At 28.1% G+C, this 16,294-nt stretch overlaps 1 protein-coding gene across 2 annotated transcripts; it reads right to left on the bottom strand.

Annotated features, from left to right (window-relative positions):
* Positions 1-1,708: 1,708 nt before the first annotated feature.
* LOC105777943 (deoxyhypusine synthase) lies at positions 1,709-3,964 on the bottom strand. Of its 2 annotated transcripts, XM_012601473.2 has the most exons (8): positions 3,877-3,964; positions 3,530-3,762; positions 3,184-3,351; positions 2,871-3,089; positions 2,643-2,729; positions 2,336-2,441; positions 2,020-2,255; positions 1,709-1,933 (listed from the first exon to the last, which is right to left on the bottom strand). In XM_012601473.2, exons 2-8 carry the CDS (start codon positions 3,722-3,724, stop codon positions 1,856-1,858), a joined length of 1,089 nt encoding a protein of 362 aa, XP_012456927.1. In that variant the 5' UTR covers positions 3,725-3,762; positions 3,877-3,964; the 3' UTR covers positions 1,709-1,855. The 2 variants fall into 2 exon arrangements, with proteins under 2 accessions (XP_012456927.1, XP_052478848.1); XM_052622888.1 differs by lacking the exon at positions 3,877-3,964 and having other exon boundaries at positions 3,184-3,320; positions 3,530-3,677.
* Positions 3,965-16,294: the final 12,330 nt, after the last annotated feature.

The raw sequence follows: 16,294 nt of genomic DNA, 5'->3' as shown, positions 1-16,294 counted from the left end.
GTAAAAAATATCATTTCAATTTATCAAATTTAAATAAAATAAAAGATCAATTTAATTTATCAAACTTAAACAAAAGAAAAGTCTCATAAATATGCTAAAAGATACAAAAGAAAAGAAGTGTTATACTTCAATTTTGGTTTTCTAAAATTTAAACACTAAATTATTAAAAATAATTTGAATAAAAATCAATTTAAAATATAATTGTAATATTAATTAAGTGATATATATTCAACAATTCTCATTATAAGTTCTATAATGAGGCATAACTCCTCCCCAACTCATAAATAGGAGAATAATGTATTTCAACGCTTAAACTCATATCCTCTTACATTGACAATAATGTTCATGCTAATCAATTAAGACTCAATCAACAATTAAATAATAATTAATTTAAAATAACAAGTGTAATTTAATATTGATACAAATCTAACTAAGTGATCATAATTATAACACTAACAACAAAAATTATTAATATATTTAGTATAATTGTAATTAATTTTCGTATATGTTTATGTCTTAGTTCATCTCATATGTTTGTATAAATTATTATAATCATTAAATATTCAATTTTAACTTAAAATTCATTCAATTAAGAATTACATTATTTAATGAAAAAATTATAAAGATTATAAAAAATATTATTGGAACTAATATTTTATTAAACTTTAATTTAAGTGTAGAGAGAATATATTCTAGTATTATTTTTAGCCTTAAGGGTATAAAAAGTCTTCAAACTTTTTTAAATAAAAAACAATTAAGTTCCTTTTTTTTCACTTAATCGGGTACTTGAACCGCCAAAATGCATCAAAAAAGCCCTTTGACCGTTAAAGTTAACTACCTCTACTTTTTTTTTCAGTTAAAGCTACTACATGTCACAATCACGATGTGACATGTTGCAAAAATGATAAAATTAAAAATTAAAAAAATTATTAAGTTTTAATAGTAAAAATTGGGAAAAAATAGAAAATTATAAATATCGTAAAAAATTATAAAATATATAGAAATATAACAAATTTAATAAAGTCATAAGAAAATTATAAAAAATATAAATAAATATAAAATTCGTAAAAAAAATTATAAAAATTATCGTACCAAAAAATCATTTTATAATTTTTTCTATAACTTTTAATGATTTTTATTTTTATCATTTTCCGCCAAATGTCACGCTGTGTTGCAACACGTGATGGCTTTAACTAAAAAAATTGAGATAGTTAACTTTAATGGTCAACAATTAAAGCTAATGGTTAGAGGGCCTTTTTTATGCATTTTATAATTTCTTTATGATTTTATAAAATTTACAGTTTTTATTTTCTTTTACGATTTTTATAATTTTTCTAATTTTAATAAATAATTTTAAATATTTGTTATTATAAGTTAATGGGTAAAAGGATTTTCGATACATTTTGACCGCTCAAATACTCAATTGAGTGCAAAAAATAAAAAACAAAATGCTTAATTGCTTTATTTGAAATTTTTATACATTTTAAAAGCTCCAGAGCTAATCGAGTGCAAAAAAAATTATAAAGACTTAATTTTTAATTTTTTTAAAAAGTTTAAAAGTTGTTTACAGTAAATCTTATTTTTACTACACTTGTAATGAAAGGTGATCAGAGTTTTCACCACTTGTCATCCCCTCTTCTAATATTATAATAAAAAAATTATGATACGTAGATTTTATATCATTATTGGCTTAGCTTTAATTGGATGGTTGTTGTTGCAATAATGTAAAACAGTCATCATATATTATCATTTAGACTTTTGCACAGCCACATCAAAAAGAAACAATACAAACTTATCATAGCTGTGGGTTATGGACTCACCACGCTTCTGATTTATTAATATAAAATGTTAATTATTATGCCAAATTTTTGGACTTTGAAGCAAATGTTTCTGCTACCAGCAGAGGGAAAGCAATAGTTGCATCACAATGTACCTGATTCCATATAATCATGGAAGGGAGTCAAGAACTTATTGAAGTTGAAAAGGGAGTGTCTATCAATGGAAGATGGAAAAGCATACCTTAACTGTTTTAGCAGAGCCTCGTATTTTCCCCCATGAAACAGCTTCGTCTGGGCGAGCTCCGGAATCACTCCCATCATACTCTTGAGCTGTATTTATGTAAACAGCGTAATCGGCACCATTACGCATCATATTAGCATTACAGATATGATGCTTCGGCAACCCGCCTCCTAAGATTATCATTCCTGTTTTCCTAGGACTTGCACGGACTGCTTCACCGTTCATGGCCCTAATATCTGCTCAAAAAGTAATCAAGTTAGATATGCATATCCCCAATCCTCGAGCAGGAGCAGTCAACAAGCAATGAAACACCTACCTTGCACTACATCGATTATCAGACCCGGGCTGCGAAAAGAATGAAAATACAACATATCCCCTAAAGAGCCATCTGTTAATCCAGGACAGAAAACAGGAATATTGTTCTGGAAATTACAAATAAATAACAAAAATGAGCATAGTTAAGGAATGGATAACTGCGCAGATCATCATATCTTCCCAATGCAAGTAATTCAATCAGTAACACAATATCTTCACAATGCAATATTTCTTAATAGATTACACATATACGACTTCAATGGGTGGCATAGTTAACAAATGGAGGCTAAATTGGTAATGAAACTTGCCTTGTACGCCCAGTAGACGTATGAACTTCCATTGTTTATTTCTCGTCCCAAACGTGCAATTAACTTTGATGGAGTCCACAATACATTCTGTAAAACCGAAAACAAGAGGTAGGAGGATATCCATATCTGGATATGGATAGAACATGGCTGCTGGATGCAAGTACTTCAAAAAAAAAGTGGAGCAACATATGGTATGACATAACAGAATCTATGTGTGTGTGTAATTACCTCTTCATGCTGTTCCTTCAACATCTGATCAAAAATTGGAATGATCCAATCCTCAAATTTGCAGTAATTGTCATTAGGAACCAACAAGTTACCAATGCGATTCAATCCTCTTGAACGTAACTGAGCACCAGGTAGCGAAAAATCTCCCTTATATGTTGGAGCAAGACACTTTATAAGATCTTCTTCTATGCCACCAGTTGTAGTAACTATGACATCTACCTACAATCCAGAAACACACGACGAAAGATTATGAATAAAATATGTATCCCGAAATACCAGTTCTACACGAAAGAAAGTCTGATTTGGAACTCACCATGTGGTGCTCAGTAAGATATCGAACAGTGTCTCGAACACCAGATGAAATAAGATTTGATGTGAACCCCAAAAACACCTTGGATCTCACAGATTCTCTGTAGGTAGGATCCTTCTCCTCTTCACTGCTGTCCTCAGCTATAGGCTCATCAGAAAGCCTCCAATTTAACTTAATTGATCAAGAATAATTTTAATGAATTTAGCTAACAACCCAACATCCAAAACATTAATGCTACGTTTGGGAACATATAAATTATGAGATTCAATACGCTTATGTAATTTTGAGAAATAATCACAAATATTACATTTCTAAGTGGAAAAAAAATCTAAAAAGGAAGGAAACCAACCATCTCATTGACAATTTCAATAGCTTCTCCAAAATTGGAAGCTTGAAATCCAGAGGAAAGCATGGATTTAAGAAGTCTGGAGTAGTTTACACCTTGATTGAAATCATAACCTTCGATTCTAGTACAAATTCCTTCAAGGGAATCTGAGCCTTTGAAAACTGCTGAGTGTGCAGACTTTATAAGCTTATCATCCATGATCTCCTTTTACCGCCTTTCGTCCTTCGCCAAGAAAACTGTCACCGGAGGAAGAAGAAACTCCATACGGTTAGCTTTAAGACTTAGAAATGCAACCATAAGCGGAAATGAAAAAGAACACTACACTGTCACTGAAAGGTTACCCAACATACCAATGCGTAGATTGGTTTCCTGTATCAAGAATGCTAATTGGCGGGGCAGTGGTGCTAGTTTGATAACCGATACACCGATGGTTTAAACTATAACTAGATTATGGGAGGCAATCAAAGTGGTTCTAATAACAAGGGTAAATTATAAAAACGGTCACTAAAGTATTACTTTCATTTTATTTTGATCACTGAATTATTAACTTTTTTTCAATTCAGTCATTAAACTTTTCGGAAGTGGAAGCTGATGTGAGTTTTTTGATTAGTCTAATAACAAATTTAGTCCACTAATATTTATATATGCTATTAATTTGATCATAAATATAAAATAATCAACAAATTTAACTCTCAATATTTACAAACTTTATCATTTAAATTTGAATTCTAAAATTTTAATAATTAAGGACTCAAATTTAAGAAAAAGTCATTAAATATAATCTTTGAATTACCATCAACAAAGATTGGCCATATCTTTTCAATGGAGGATTTTGTTTTGAACAAACCAATAATAATCACATCTTTTTTCTTTATTTATTTAATCAAATAATGAAACATCATAAAAAAATTTATAATCTGCCATCATCCAATTAATGGATAATATATATTTATAAATTATTAATTCATCAAATATAAATTCTAATAATAATAAATGTTCCGGTTATAAAGCAATAACAAGGAAATGTCTTTACGTACATCGATCACCAACATCAATTTTTTTATATAAATATAAATTCTCAATGTATATTTATACACTTAACTAAAGTGAAATGATTTTTTTAGAATTAGAACTAGATTTATAGTAATTAAAATTGTTATTTAAAAATAATTAAATTAGAACTAAATTGGAATTTTTATAAATTTTGAGGACTGAATTTAATAAAAGATTCTTTTAAAAATATTTTATATTTAAGATAATTTAATAAAAGATGTTGATATTGGTGAGCTAAATTAATTATAAAACTAATTACAAAAAACCAAAATAAAACAAAGGCAATTTGCCTAATAAAACTAAATCTTTTCACATGCTGAATCTTCTAAAATCTTATATTACATGAGCTTTTTGTTTTTAAAGATATAAAGATAATTTAAAATTATAATATTTAAATTATAATACAGCCTGTTAATTTTAAAATGATATGAGGATTGGTATCACATGCCAAAATTTAAAAGGAAAATTATTAATCAATTAGAGTTTCTAAATTCTACGAGCAGGTTTGATAAGTATATTATTAAATTAATTACATAAATAATATGACACTTGTGATACTTTCAATCCATTTGTGGAGTCTAAAAAACTCCACTGACAGTGTATTAATTATTAAATTTAAAATGGGTTAATATTCTGTCCATTGTCAATAGAGTTTTTTTAATTCCACAAATGTTTAGTACATGACACGTGTTTATTTAATTTATTTTTAATTTTTTAATATTCCTTAAAAAGATAGATGACATCATTTCACTCCCACTAATGGAGTTTTTTTTAACCTCCCCAATCCGGCCTAGACATTAGACCTGAATTCGGGATATTACATCAGCCACCGAGATGACCTAGTATGATCGGAGTTTTATAAAATCGTTATTTTAGAAAATTTGTTTATTTTAAAAGAAAACTTAGCCTAGTTTTAGAAAAACCTAAGAGTTAACAAAAACCAATTAATTTTAACATTTTTTTGTAAAGGTGACTATTTTTGAAATTTTAGTTAATTTCTATATTATTTATTATTCATAATTTTACTTATACTCTAGTAACAGAAAAGTGATAATAATTTATATTTTAATAAAAACAAAGTTCATGCATAATTAATTAATATTCATATTAATATCCTAAAATCAATTTAAATGTCATGCATACTAAAAGAAAATGAAACCCTAAGTCTCACGCCACAAATTAGATAAAATATTACAATTTTGAAATAACAAAAATTATAAAAATAAACCTAATAATTCTTTCATATAATTAAAACGTTTCTAAGCAACCACACTGTTTAAATATTAAATGGAGTAGAAAATAAACAAGTGTGGGCAACAACCCAATTGGTTAAGCATCCTCTTGAAACCAATGGAGGAAATTGGCGTGACTTGAACTTGGAAAACCAAGGGGGAAGAGAGGATGCTTAATTAATTAGGCTACTACCTGTACTTATTTATTTTTTAATCCATTTAATACTTTATTTTAGGGGTGTTCTTCATTCTAGTTTGTTGAAATTAAAAAGAAAAAACGAGAGAGATGAGGTATGAGTCTAGAATCTCTAAGGAGAGTACTAGCTATTTAACCATTAAGCCTAAGGCTTATTTCTTGGTTATTTATTTCATCTAACCCTTTATATTTTGGAGTGTTGCTTTTTTAACTCCACCAGCAGTGAACCAGATAATTTTCCTTTTAAAATTTAATGCATTCTTTTTTTTTCAAATTTAAAACAGAAAATTTACTTTAAATTCAGGATAAGTATAAAATATATTCAATATAAATGGAAATGGATAAATATTAAAATTATACGTGAACTTTTATTTTGTGCGATTTTATACATGAAATTTTATTTAATTCGATTTTACAACAAAAAAAACACTAACGCTACTGTCGAATTAGCATAATTTTACATTGATATATTGAATAAATAAATAATTATATTAATTTAATATGAAAATAAATACATATATTAATTCCTTTAAATGTGTACAATTGAATCAAAATACTAACGTTATTTCTGGCAACAATTACATTTCGAGTCCAAGTGCTACTATTGCAGAGGTGAAGTAAATTTGGAACATAAATTCAACGTAGATGATATCATCAATACTTTTTCTTATATTCTATTTTTCTTTTCGTTTAAGAAAGAAAATAAAAACCTGTTCGGCCATCACGTACGGTTCCTCCGCCATCGTAAATCGGAAATCGTTGGATTCTCAGCCGGTAGAATAAGGTCTAACATTTAGAATAGATCTGATGCTCGAAATCTGAAGGGAAAAGTTATTTGCATGTTTGAGACTGATTCTTTTTAAATAAAATAAAATTCTTTATAGGATTTGGGGGAAAAAGAATTAGAAATAAATTCAAAATAATAAAATAAAATAAAATTTGGTTTAAATTTTTTTCTTTTTTAAATATTAATCTCATTATAGATTGTAATCATATTTACTCTTTTGATATAATATTTTTCCAACCTTTAAATAAGAGAATAATACGCCACATCATTGGTGACATGGCAAGTTTAGTGGTGAAGTGGCAAGTTCATCGACAAAAATAATCAAAATTATAGAAAATTATTTTAAAATGAAAAACTTGTAAAATTATAAAATTACCAAACAATTATTTAGAAAATTTTAAATTTTATATAAAATATATAATTATTTAAAATATTAAAAGTTGTAAAAATTCTTTAACAAGTTGTAAACAATTGTTAAAAATTATTAAATTGTATTTTTTAAAACGTAAAAATTTTAAAAATTGTGAAAATCATTAAAATGATTAAAATTATAAGAATTTTAAAAAATTAAAAATATTATAACAAAGAGAGCAATATTGTTCAAATAAAGAGCTTGCAGATTCATCCCTATGCACATGAGTTATTCTTGTATTACTAGGTTAAAAGTTAAAGAAAATTTTAGCAAATGAACTAAACTTTGAATTAGAAAACAAGAATTGAATTTGAATGTTGGAAGCTATATTTAAGAAAAATATATTTTTTATGATTTTCACAATTTTAAATAATATTTGCAATTTTAAATCATTTTTTAAAATCAATGATTTTACATGTCTTTACATTTTTAATAAATTACAATTTCTATATTTTTTAACAACTTTTAATGTCTTTAAATAATTCTTATATTTTTAAATAAATTTTAAATTTTTCTAAATAATTTTTTTCTGCTAATTTTCATAATTTTTTTTATAACTTTTATCATTTTTAATGATTTTTTGGTAAACGACTGGTCAATATCGATTAATATAGGTCAATGACCAATCAACATGGGTCAACAATTGGTCAACATTTGATCCACTTGGTCAAAATGTTGCATCACTAGTCAAGTTGCAATGCCAATTAACATGCCACTTAACCAATCAATCTACCTTGTCATCGATGACATGTCATGTTCTAATTGGCCAAGTTCTTTTTTAACATCACATCATTAGCTTTTAGGTATTAAAATGGGTAACGATGTAAAGTTTCAAGTACTAAAATAAGACAAAAAAAAAAATAGGTATTCAAAGGCTAAATTATGAATAAAACCTTTCTTAAAGTCAATTGATTCAACAAAATATGTTTAGATCTCGACAAAGCATATATGTTTAAAATAATATAAAATATTTTAATCCTATTTAAAACTTATAACCAATGTGACATATGAAACTGAATCATGTCAACCTCTTCTAAATTTTATGTCAAAAGTATATTACTCTCGTGACGGTTCGTATTGACCTAAAAACAGTTGATAAGTAACAAGTTAAGTAATAGCAGATGTAACACCTTTTACCCAGTCCGGTCGCCGAACCGGAGTTATAGGATGTTACAACAGTTAACAGAATAGTTCACATAAATTTTTGACGTTAATATTCAATAAATCAACAAAACATTTTATAATTCAACTATAATATGAATTACAACAAAAACCGAGCCTCAATCGAGCTTGCGAAGCTCTTGAACCAACTCGAAAACAATTCAGGACTAATTTGAAACTTTTACAAAAAGATAGATAAAAAGGCAAAACAAGGGTTACACGGCCATGTGGCAAGGCCGTGCAACAGGCTAATACCGTGTCTAATAGGTCACACAATCGTGTCGCCAAGCCGACCTAAATGCAAAATTTCTAACAAAAGTCACACGGCTGTGTCCTAAACAATGTAACACACGGAGGCTGTGTAAGATGGAGGCATACGGCCGTATATCCAGGCTATGTAACTCACTGAGACCGTATACAACAATCACATCCCAAAAACTAATGACCACACAACTGTTCCACATGCCCATGTGTGGCACATAGCCGTGGGTGTTTCACATGTACCTTACAAAATAAGCTTTTAAATCCTATGTTCATTTATGCAACAAGCATGCTTTATACCATTCAATAAACCTATTCAAAACACACCAATAGCACTGCAAAACACAACCTAAAACACCATTCTATATGCCTAACCAATATGCCATAAGGCACATCACAAACAACATTCAATACCAAAATGTTTTCCTATTTCACACAAATTTAAGCATAGCTAAACAAATACCATAAGAATCACCAAATATCAAGCATGTACAGAAATGTATTCACAATTTTATTTGCCATCAAAAGAACTATTATACATAGCATTTCTATAATCTCCAAATCAAAGATCAATTAATTATATCATATGCTTCAACCAAGATTTCACCTACAATTCATTCCATAACAAATTGCTACTTATCAACTATTCACCTCATTCCATCATTTACCAAACACAATCCCACACATTATCATAATGAGCCATAAGCAAGCTTACCAAACAATCTCATAAACTTGCTTTAATACATTACTCAAATAAACATACCAAAATGGGCAAGTTCATAAATTTGAACACCAAGCACACATATATAAATCACATCTATTACATGTCACTTATAACCAAATCAAGATAAACCAAAGATTACCAAAAGAGACGCTGAATAGTGTGAGCCTTGGAAGTGATCCAATAGCCAAGCTCTGCAAAGATGCAACTACAGAAGACAGAAAAATAAAACGGGGTAAGCAATGACATGCTTAGTAAGATAGGAAAATTTAAACACTAAATTATTAAATATTATTTTAATAAAACTTTAATTTAACAGATAAATATAGTAATGTTGTTGATTGAGTCTTAGCTTAATGGGCATGGGCATGGGCATTGTTGCCAATGCAAGAGGACATGGGTTCGAGTGCGTTGAAGCGTATTATCCTCTTATTTATAGATTGAGAGGAACTATGGGTAGTTCTAGACATTATTTCAAAAAGAGAAAATATGATCAGAACCTATAATAAGATTATTCAAAAAAAATATCGCAAAGTTACATTATCAAATATTATTAAAAACTAGTTTTGGGTTCTTTAGATACTACTCGAATGAAACTCTCTTAATCCACTTATTAATAGCGCTAAATCTTAGTTTTAAATAGGATATAACTATAATACTAATTAAAAGATAATTAATTTAAAATAATAAATATAATTTAATATTGATACAAAATTTAATTAAGTGATAATAATTATAACATTAATAACAAAAATTATTAATATAATAAATATAATTGTATTTAATTTTCGCTTTTGTTTTTATTATATCTCAAATCATCTCATATTTTATATAAATTATGGTAATGATTCAAATATTCAATTTTAACTTTGAGTTCATTTATTTAATAATTACATTATTTAATGAAAATTTTTAAAATTACCAGAAAAAAACATTATTGTAACTAATATTTTAAGTTTATATGAAAAGTAGGTAGTCAAATTATGCAACTTTTCTCATTTAGGTTCTTAAAGTTTTATCTCGTTATCATTTTAGGTATCAACCATTCACTCTAGTTAAAAACATTTAAACCAATCAAATTATGACACATTACATTTTTAATTAAATAAAAATTTTAAAACGTTAATTTTGGTTTAAGAAAAACCTCTGGACCAATCAAATTATGGCACGTGATTATTTAATTAAAAATGTCATGTGCCATAGTTTGATTAGTTTTGAGATTTTTTTAAACCGGAGTTAACGGTTGATACCTAAAGTGATAACGGATAAAATTTTAAGTATCTACATGAGAAAAGTTGTATAATTTGGGTATCTATTTTCATATAAGCTTTAGTTTTATTATACTTGTAATGAAGAGTGATTAGAGTTTCGACCAGGTAACTAAATTACATGTCATCCTCTCCTAATATTATAAAAAATTATTGATTTAGTCTTAACTCGATCGATATCGTTGTTGCTATTGAAACATATTAAGAATTGTGAACAGTTTAGATATTTATGTAATTATGTAAAATATTATATAATTCTAAAAGCATTAGTATTTTATTATTTAAGAAAAAAGTACTCCTATTTATTGGTTAGGAAAAGGCTATAGATAGTTTTATGTATTGTGTCGAAAAGAGCATATATAATCAAAACATATAATGAGATTGTTCAAATAATAAAAGTCTTGATGGTAAACACTTAAAACGAAATCAATTTTTGCCTTTCGACTCAACATTTAATAATTAAAATAAAATGAAATATAAAAATAATAATCAACAAACAAAATGTGTTTATCTTATAAACAATTATGACACAATATGAAATCAAGATGCTATATACCTTTCAAGAATAACAGTTATTATATATTACCATTTTAGCGCAACATTAATTATATGAAAAATTAATTAAATAGTTAATTGCACATGACATCCTCAAACTCAAAACCTTATTCTAAATTAGATCTTAAACTTCAAAACGCTTTTAATTACATCTTCAAATCGTTAATTTTAACCATTAAATGACACATAAAATTTCATGTAACATAATTTAAATTGAAAATTTTAAAGAAGATAGTGTGAAAGATAGTTTCAATAAAGGTTTCAAAACCTCAAAGCTAAGACTTTTATTACATCTATTTTATGATATTCATTTTCTTTAAAACTTTCATTTTTATTTATGTCACATAAGATTTTGTGTCTCATTTAACGGAAAGACTTTATTGATATAAGGTCAATAGTTTAAGAATGTAATTACCTTGATATTTGTTTAACTTGCCAAACTTAATTAGGGATATTAACTAAAAAAAACTTATATATCGTTTTGCCGACAAGATGTGATCGCAAGTAAGCATTTTGGTGCAAGGCTGCGAGGTAGAGGTGTTCATGGACCAGGTCGATCGGGCTCATATAAGATATTTAAACCAATTTTTCAAGCACAAACCTAGTCTAATTTAAGAAAAGTAAATTTGGACCTAGTTTGCCCATATTTGATTTTTTTTATATTAGTTTTTATTTAAAAATAAATTTTTAAAAATATATAATGTGCACTAAATGCACTAAAAACGTTAAAATAAAATATTTCTAACACATTAAAAATATTTATATTAAAAACACTACCATAAATATAATAAATGTTTTATTATATCAAAAACACTACCATAAATATAATAAATATTTTATTATATTAAATATAAATTTTAAAATTTTATATTTTGAGTTGGATAAATTTTTTTTTAGTTTTTGGATAATGAGATTAATTGTTATTGGATTAGTGATTGAATATAAATATAAATATATATAATAATTATTTAACATTTTTAATTAATATAATATCTTTTTATAACATAATATATATTCGAACCGAATAAGACTCAAGCTAAAAGATTCTGCCCAAGATTCGACGTATATAAAATACGGATCTTAAATTTTACTTAAATTCAGTTTTCGGACATTATATTTTATCTAAAACTCCGGGGTGGGCAAGGTGTCAAAAGAAGAGGATACACTCTCGTGTTATATTGAACAGTATTTAAGTTACAAAATATTGCGTTTAAATAGTATTATACATGACAGTTAAATGCCATAAAATAGAGTGATGCAGTGGAACCCGCAGGAGGGTTTTATTTTTTCCACATATAACTAATCAATTTCGCTGAGAACCATTGATGTGGGCCACCCATGGCTCACTGGGCTGAGAGCATTGGTTTTCTCTGTTTGCGTTTTACTCAATTTCCTAACTAATAATATTAGAAAAATAGAAATTACTCATAAAAAATGTAGACACTGGGGTCTTTTACAAAAATGTTATAAAAAAATAAAAATTTACCAAAATACTACAAGTTTTTTTTTATTTACCAAAATATATAAACTTTTTTTTATTTACCAAAATATATTAAAAAAAACCAAAATTAAAAAAAAAAAACCTAACAAAAAAAATCAGACTGAAGTGACATCTCACTGGTCACGCCAATGGTATTGGCGGCACCAAAGGTGTCAATGCCATTGGCGGCACCAATGGTGCCAATGCCATTGGCGGCACCACTCGTATTATAAATACGACCTCTACCAAGCTGAAAAGAGAAAAACCAACAAAAAGAAAAAGAGTTGGTGCGGAGAAGAAGAGAGAAAGAGAGCAGAAAAAGGAGGTATTTTTTTAAAAATAATTGATTATATTGTTGTTATTATTTTGTATATGTTGTAATATTTTTTTGTTTTAGTTTAGTTATTAAGATTAATAGGACTCAAAATAAAAGTATTAGTTAGTATTATTATTATTATTATTATTATTATTATTATTATTGTTGTTGTTGTTGTTGTTGTTGTTGTTGTTGTTGTTGTTGTTGTTGTTAGTATGAAGATGTTATTAATGTATTAAGATGTGACTTAGTAATATTATTGTTAGGTGAAACTAGTATTATTATTATGGTTACTTATTATTTTTATTTACTAAAATAAACTAGTTAGTAAAAAAGTAGTATTATTATTATAGTTAGTTATTATTTTTAGTAAAATTAATAATTTTAGTGTGTATTATTTTGAGTATAAAATTAATAATATTATTCGTAGTATAAAATTAATAATTTTAGTGTGTATTATTTTGTTTATTATTTTGAGTATAAATTTTTTAAGTAATTCAGTTACTGCTCGAGATATTTTATGAGATTTTTTTTTTTACGATTAAATATTGAAGATGGATGCTAAGTTTCTTGTATGCGTTTATTTCGATGGAGTCATATTGACAACAAGTGTTGTATGTGTATTTGAATGTCGGCAACAAGTAGCAATGAGATTTAATAGAAATGTATCGTTCAATGAAATGAAGGCAAGGATTAATGCAAAAATCCATAGACGCTAGGGAGAAGGATATCAAAATTTTCTACAAGTTTCCAATTTCGACAAATCCGGTCAAATTCGTTAAATGGAACTTGTAGACGACGAAGACGTGGAGACAATGGTCGATCTCTACTGTGGGAATGGGACTGAGAAGAATGCACCGATTCACTTATTTGCTGAGTTAGTCGGTATGGAGCAAAATGCATCTGATGAAGAAGACGGGGCTGAAGAACCGCGAATGGTGGCTCCAATATCATACGTTGATAGTGAATCAACTATGGGTGGGATCGGTATTGACCTGAATATTACACCCGATGTTGACATGGTTGGTGGTGAAGAAGAAGGTGCCGGCGAAGAAGGTGGTGGCGATCATTGGGATGAAGAGGTCGATAGTGACGTTGATCCCAATGTGGACGATGTACCTGATGATATTGACGCTGAAGATGTCAACAACGATGAAGGCATTAACGCTTCTTCGGTCGGGGAGCAGATGCGGCGTGCCAAAAACGGCATCCGATAAAGTGCCAAAAACGCTTCTTCGGTCGGTGACTAACGCTTCTTCGGTCGGTGACTAACGCGTGCCAAAAACGGCATCCGATAAAGTGCCCATGACTGCAGCAGTATGAGGCAACCGCCAATGTCTTTACATTGCGGGTCTGTCGCCCGACAAAGCTCCTTGTACAGCATTGCTAGAACGGCCGAACCCCAACTGTACGACCTAGCTGTGGACAAATCAGCAAGCAGAGGCAAGTACGACAAATGCACACTGTCGCCGTTTGCATCGGGCATGAGTAGTGCCCCTATCAAATGCATGATGTACGCTCGAGCAGCGCACATCAACTCACCTTCACTGGCGGTCGCTGATAGTCGACAAATTTTGGCTCTTAGCCATGTAAATTTTATTGTGGAAAATATTTATCACCGTCCTTTGGTGACTCTCCTAGAGTTGATAGCAAACCGCAATGGATCGGTTAATGAAGATAGTCCCGTAACGGATTTCCGCCAACTAGGAGTCCAAGCCGCACCGCAACGCCCTCTAACGCCACCGCACTCCCGCACGGAAAATGGAAAGTATGGGTCTCCGGACGCCACCGCTCCACTAGCGCGGATAATAGATCAAATCGCAAGTCGGAGGACCGGATCAATGCGACTGACCCAAATTCGGCTACCTCCAGGTACGGCATAAATCGTGCATCTGGAGCTATCTTTAAAACACTCACGCGGCCCCTTAATACTCGATACGAGTCCTGATAGTGTTAAATAACAGAAAAAATATTACGATTGCATAATTTATTTCTATATACTGCGTATATCCTTTTTAAATAAATAGAACTCCTGATTAACAAATAATAAATAATACCTCGTTATTAGCCGCATTAGATATGTGTCTAATATTGCTTCGAATCAATTCAGCCATTGCAATGCCTGCAAGTTGAAAAAAAAGTTAGTAAAAAAATCATATTTCGGCCATTTATTCGTATTTTTTTCTGCGCATTTTATTCCTTTAAAAATATCATAATTCCTAATTTTATATTTTTACATTCTTTCACCGCATAATGTTTGAAATTTATTAATCGAGTTTGTTATTTAAATTAATTTGTCTGTAAAAACTTAACCCTTACCCCCCCTTTGTTCGTATAATTTTCTCAATCTTTATTACTTTAAATAAAATATATTATTCTCCTATTTTATTGTTTTAAATTATTTCAGTACATTTTCTTTGAAATATTTTGTATTAATTGTTTCTAAATTTTAAAAAGTGAGTAATACACTCTTACTTCGCCATATGTTCGTATTTTTTCTCCGCATTTTATTACTTTAAAAATATCATTAACTTAGTCTTTTATAATTTTACATTATTTCAAAGCATAATGTTTGAAATTTATTAATAAATAATGAGGATTAAAAAGTAATTACCCACATATTGGTACCGCTTTTTATTCCCTCCATAACCATTATTTTCCTCTATTCTTTTGGTAAATAAAATAAAACTTTATAATATTTTTATATTTTTTGTAATATTTTGGTAAATAACCCAAATAAACCTCTCCCCCCCCCTTTGGTCGTATTATTATTTTTCCGATTTTATTACTTTCAATAAAACTATATTCTTTTGTATTTTATTATTTTATATTATTTCACTACATTTTTTTCCAGTTAATTCTATAAATTATTTCTGAATTTTTAATAACATTTACTAGTACAGTCTTTCTTCGCCATTTATTCGTATTTTTTAATCCACATATTATTATTTTTTAAAACGTAATTTTTATTTTATAATTTTACATTATTTTCAATTTATTATGTTTTACATTTATTTCATGTACATTTTCGATTTCTTTTTCGCATTTATTTATTTTCAATAAATATACAATTCTCGCTTTTTCTTTTCGTATTTTGTGTTTTCTAAAACATACTTCTTTGTCATTTTCTTTTAATGCTATTTTCCTAAAATTTTATTTTCAAATTCATAACTAAATTTCATAAAAAATTCCTAATCAACATATAATGTACTTTAACTTATTTTTTCATTCTAAATATATTTAATAAAATATATATGCTAAATAAAATAATAAAATAACTATAATTACATTACATAAATTTTAAACACATAAATATTACAAAAAAT

This window comes from Gossypium raimondii, chromosome 10 (assembly GCF_025698545.1).
Source record: "Gossypium raimondii isolate GPD5lz chromosome 10, ASM2569854v1, whole genome shotgun sequence".
NCBI classification, from domain to species: Eukaryota; Viridiplantae; Streptophyta; class Magnoliopsida; order Malvales; family Malvaceae; genus Gossypium; species Gossypium raimondii.
The sequence above is the reverse complement of the archived record's forward strand: the minus strand, read 5'-3'. Positions and strand labels throughout refer to the sequence as shown.

Coding starts and splice junctions, on each gene's coding strand:
- LOC105777943 (XM_012601473.2), bottom strand. CDS start 3,724: ATGGATGATAAGCTTATAAAGTCTGCACACTCAGCAGTTTTCAAAGGC. Junction 2,442..2,642: donor ACGTCTACTGGGCGTACAAG/GCAAGTTTCATT, acceptor TGTAATTTCCAG/AACAATATTCCTGTTTTCTG. Junction 2,256..2,335: donor GATAATCGATGTAGTGCAAG/GTAGGTGTTTCA, acceptor CTTTTTGAGCAG/ATATTAGGGCCATGAACGGT.